The 4,868-nt window shown below is 46.2% G+C and overlaps 1 protein-coding gene across 1 annotated transcript in view; it reads left to right on the top strand.

Annotated features, from left to right (window-relative positions):
• The window catches only part of LOC127744609 (NADH-ubiquinone oxidoreductase chain 2-like), a 6,533-nt gene extending 2,927 nt beyond the window's left edge, over nt 1-3,606 (top strand). Inside the window, exon 1 of the mRNA XM_052256753.1 lies at nt 1-3,606. This exon is cut by the window's left edge and continues 2,927 nt beyond it. Coding sequence (XP_052112713.1) covers nt 1,188-1,793 — 606 coding nt within the window. The 5' untranslated portion in view covers nt 1-1,187 and the 3' untranslated portion in view covers nt 1,794-3,606.
• Nucleotides 3,607-4,868: the final 1,262 nt, after the last annotated feature.

The following is a 4,868-nucleotide window of genomic DNA, read 5'->3' as shown; positions in this document are numbered from 1 at the left end:
TGTCTATTCTATTCCTCTTTAGAGTAGAGAAAAAAAAAAGATAGCTGAACGAGATATCTTTTTTCTATCTATCATTGATTCAATCTATGAATCAAGTCGAAAGACTTCTTTGGGTTCCCCGAAGCCCCGAATGGATTGTGGATCGTTTCTGCCAACGAAATGAACGCGGAGCCCGTTCCGAATGCTTCTCCGATCGGGAAGTTCTCGCGAAGAGAATAAGATGCTGCTCCCCCTCCCTCTGTCTTTTCTCGCTTTGCTAATCTTCCCTTCTAACGCGGGCCGGGCGGCGGCGGGCGCGGGAGGAAGAAACCTAAGAGCGTCTTCTCTCTCTTAGGTTTCTTTTTTTTTTCAGTGCAACACAGGCTTTTTGTCATCCCTGCAGCTTTCCAGATTTTGTATTGAACGTATGGCGTAGCTAGGATCTTCCAATCTTGAGCCTATCCTATGTTCAAACCAACCAAACCCACCCCCTATTTGAATAAGGCTGGAAAGAATGCCCGCCAAGTTCAGATAAGGGAATGCTTCCCCCAACCATTAAAGGAAAGGCTCGACGAAGGGAGATGCGGCGGGGGAAGGAAAACGCTTTCGGAGATCGAGATTTTGTTTTTCATCGAAAACGAAGAAGGCCGAGGATGGCCTACGGTGCGTGTTATCTGAAGGGAACACGCTTTTTCGACCGCGGTGGTATGCCTGCATTTCTAGGCGGGCCCTCTCCTCGTTCCGCCCGCAGGCCCATTGGGATAGCAGCCTTCGGGCTTTGCCTGCCCTTGATATATCGGCCCGGGAAAGCGCTGGCAACAACAGAAAGGAAGGGGTCCATGTAGCTGCTGCGTCCGCCCCCTTCTTAGCCCCATTGACTAAGAAGGGGCTGCAGGTTCGGCATCTACTAAAAAAGAAAGAATCCACTTGAGATAACCACGCCTCTGCTAGGCAGCGTGTGGAATGGCCAAGAGCGGACCTTTTTGGATATATAATCCAAGTGGAGAGTGGGGTTACGGGAACAGCCGTCTGATGGAAAACCACTTTCACGTTCGGTTCAGAGAGCACTTTTTTTCGTCGAGAAATCTTCGTTCCCTTTCGTGTGAATTCCCCTGCGGCGAATTCAAAACTGTTGGGGCCCCATCTCTCGAGCCCCGAAGAAAACCCCTCCCCTTCGGACTCCATATCCCTCCCTTTTGACTCTATATATGTGGGCACCTGATATCTATGAGGGTTCACCCATCCCGGTTACAGCATTCCTTTCTATTGCGCCTAAAATTTCTATTTTTGCTAATATTTCACGTGTTTCTATTTATGGTTCCTATGGAGCTACATTGCAACAAATCTTCTGTTTCTGCAGCATTGCTTCTATGATTTTAGGAGCACTGGCCGCCATGGCCCAAACGAAAGTCAAAAGACCTCTAGCTCATAGTTCAATTGGACATGTAGGTTATATTCGTACAGGTTTCTCATGTGGAACCATAGAAGGAATTCAATCACTACTAATTGGTATCTTAATTTATGCATTAATGACGATAGATGCATTCGCCATAGTTTTAGCATTACGGCAAACCCGTGTCAAATATATAGCGGATTTGGGCGCTATAGCCAAAACGAATCCTATTTCGGCTATTACCTTCTCCATTACTATGTTCTCATACGCAGGAATACCCCCGTTAGCCGGCTTTTATAGCAAATTCTATTTGTTCTTCGCCGCTTTGGGTTGTGGGGCTTACTTCCTAGCCCCAGTGGGAGTAGTGACTAGCGTTATAGGTTGTTGGGCGGCCGGAAGGTTGCCACGAGTAAGTAAGTAAGTTTGGGGGACCGAAGTCCCTTTCGATGACCTGGCACCGGACACGTAGCTTACCGAATCAGTTGCGACACCGATGGGAATGCATGCTACGAAAGATAGGGTAGAGTCTGATACATCAACCGTCTACTCAATATCCTTGTACGAGTCCACAATCACTACACGAGATGAACCTTGGTTTGGTGAATTGAAGTTGGCCTTAGGTGTAAAAGGACTCCCAGTTACTGCGCGCGATCGTATACTGAGGTGCTCCCCGCCGGTTGTTGGAACGACGCGAGCCGGGCCTCCATTCAGAAAGATGAAGGGTCCAAACAAAGGTCAAAATAGGGGGTTACAAATGCCCCATCTCATTGGGGGCGGAAAACGAATCGACATCTCGATGTGATACAGCCTTTTCCATTTTAGTTGGGAAAGAACGGCGAAGTCCATCCGAACCGTCCAATGAAGAATAAGAGGAGAGCAAAGCGCCAATGGCGCGCGAAGCGCATGCGAAACAGGCACGGAGAAAAATAAGTGTGGAGGATAAGCAGCCGAGCTCATTCCCTTCGCTTCCTGGGCCCCAAGCAGTGCAGTCTTTCCTGGCCAAATCCTTGATTGGGGGCTTCTTGCTGCGCTACTTAACTATAGAAAGACTTTTTTTCTAGTCATATATATTAATAGAAAGATAGATCCATCCATCTATCCTATCCGATTTAGATTTATATAAGAAAGAATTTTTTTCATTCAACGTTTGATTCAAAGAACTGCGCTAAGCCCCCCCCCGCTCATGAAAAGGCTCTGCTGCAATGGATGGCAGAGGGTCCGTAGTATCCAAAGCACTGGAGTGGTCCAGTAGCCGGGAAGGGGCCTAGAAGTGCCTACTACTACACCACACTACACTCGGCTCTACACATTTACAGAGCTAACCCCTGTCCAGTCCCTGGCAGAGTGAAGGGGGCTTCCGTCCTTTTTCCCTATCCCCTCGCTTTGCTATAAAAGCAGGCTAACGGGGCCTTACTTATTCAGGGGGGGAGTGGAGCCCCGAGAAGCACTGTATAGAGGAAGATCCTCGGCCCCTCCTCATTCTCTACAGGGTTCCAAACCTTTCTTCAACATAGGTGACAACGAGCGGGGCAGAGATGGAAGAGATCGAACACGAGAATAAGAAGCAAGCTCGCCTTCCTTTTTGATCATTTTGATAGAGAGGGATGGAGAAAGTGGACAAAACGGAGTAGCATTTCCCAGTCGAAAAGAGATGGGTTCTCGTCTTGCATTTCTCATCGAACAAATACGGAAAAAGAATCATATTGAAAAACGTTCCTAACCCACCAACCCCTTCCTTCGTAGAGCCGTGTATTGTAAGTGATCCGAACCTGCCCGGAGCGAGTCTCCCATAGAGGCAAGTGAAGTTGGTGAGCCGTATGATGGGCAACTATCTCCTGCGGTTCGGAGAGGACTCAGCTGTTAGTTAGTACCCCCTTTCGGGGTGGACCTTTCACTCTATTTTATTATATACGCTTAGCGAAAAGAATGTTTTTTGATACACCTAGGACATGGATTTTATATGAACCAATGGATCGTGACAAGTCGTTACTACTAGCAATGACTTCGTCTTTCATTACTTCATCCTTTCCATATCCCTCCCCCTTGTTCTCAGTTACTCATCAAATGGCACTCAGTTCATATCTTTAAGTTCGATCATTGACAAGGTTCAAAGAAAGGGTGGGCCATTGATAAAGAATGGATTCCAAAGCACAATGCTAGCAAGGGCCTCCGCTTTTCTTTTCATTAAAGACAGTTCCATTCGATTAGTTAGCTCGTAGTCAGTCTTTACTTAACTGAAAAAGCAAGAAAACGGATGCGCGTCGTTAGCCTTTCTCTAAAGTAGGCTTTCGCGCCCCCTTCCTTTACTTTAGAAGCCGTTGCTTGTTCGGGAAAGCTACATAGTAACCTATCGCTTTGCTCTTCGATCTCGCTACTCGCCCCTATTCGATAAGTAAAGGAGAGGGCTTAACGCTCCTGCGCTGAAAGCATCAAACTGGATTAGATATAAGCCTTTACCCGAAAGAGATGAAAGCCAATGGAAGAAGCGTATGAGTTGAAAGCAAAGAATGAAACTAATCAAACTAATGAGCTGTTAGGGGAGCAGTACACTAGAGGTAAGATTCTCTCAGCAAGACTGAAAGGAGAGGAAGCTCAGAAGTGAGTTGATAGGTAATGATCAATCCTGCTGTGTTTCTGGCATTGGTTCTGTCAAAATCAAGATGCACGACGTTGTAGTAAGAACTTTTACTGAGGTGCGGCATGTTCCAGATATGTCAAAGAACCTTATTTCGTTGACCACATTGGATCTCGGTGGTTGTCTGTTGGCGGTGATGGTGTTTTAAAGGTTGTAAAAGGCGCTCCAGTTGTGATGAAAGCTCATCAAGTTGGTAGCCCCCTAATGGTTTAATACGTGTTACAAGGATCTACCGTTATAGGCACTGCTGCTGTATCTTCCTCCATGTCTGATTCAGAAGTCACTAGACTATGGCATATGAGGCTGGGACATATGAGTGAGAAGGGTTTGACATTGTTAAGCAAGAGGGGTCTTCTTTCTGGTCAGAGTACATCCAAGTTGGAGTTCTGCGAGCGTTGTCTCTTTGGCAAGCAAAAGAGAATCAGTTTCAACTCAGGGCTTCACAGAACTAAAGGTACTCTTGATTACATACATTCTGATCTTTGGGGCCCAGCACGTGTTCCTTCAAAAGGTGGTGCTCGGTATATGCTTACCTTCATTGATGACTACTCCAGGAAGGTATGGGTTTATTTTATGAAAAAAAGAGTGATGTGTTTGTCACTTTTAAGCAGTGGAAGGCTTTAGTTGAAAAACAAACAGGCAAGAAGATTAAACGCCTTCGCACTTCTAATAGGTTAGAATTTTGTGATGGTGATTTCCACAAATTCTGTAAAGATGAAGGCATTGTTAGGCATCTTCCACACCTTATCTTGCAGAGGCACTCCACAACAGAATGGTGTCGCTGAGCGGATGAATAGAACTTTACTGGAGAAAGTTCGTTGCATGCTATCTAATTCTGGCTTATCCAATGATTTTTGGGCG

The sequence above is a fragment of the Arachis duranensis genome, unplaced genomic scaffold (assembly GCF_000817695.3).
Source record: "Arachis duranensis cultivar V14167 unplaced genomic scaffold, aradu.V14167.gnm2.J7QH unplaced_Scaffold_6604, whole genome shotgun sequence".
NCBI lineage: Eukaryota > Viridiplantae > Streptophyta > Magnoliopsida > Fabales > Fabaceae > Arachis > Arachis duranensis.
This window is presented reverse-complemented; position numbering and strand designations above follow the sequence as displayed.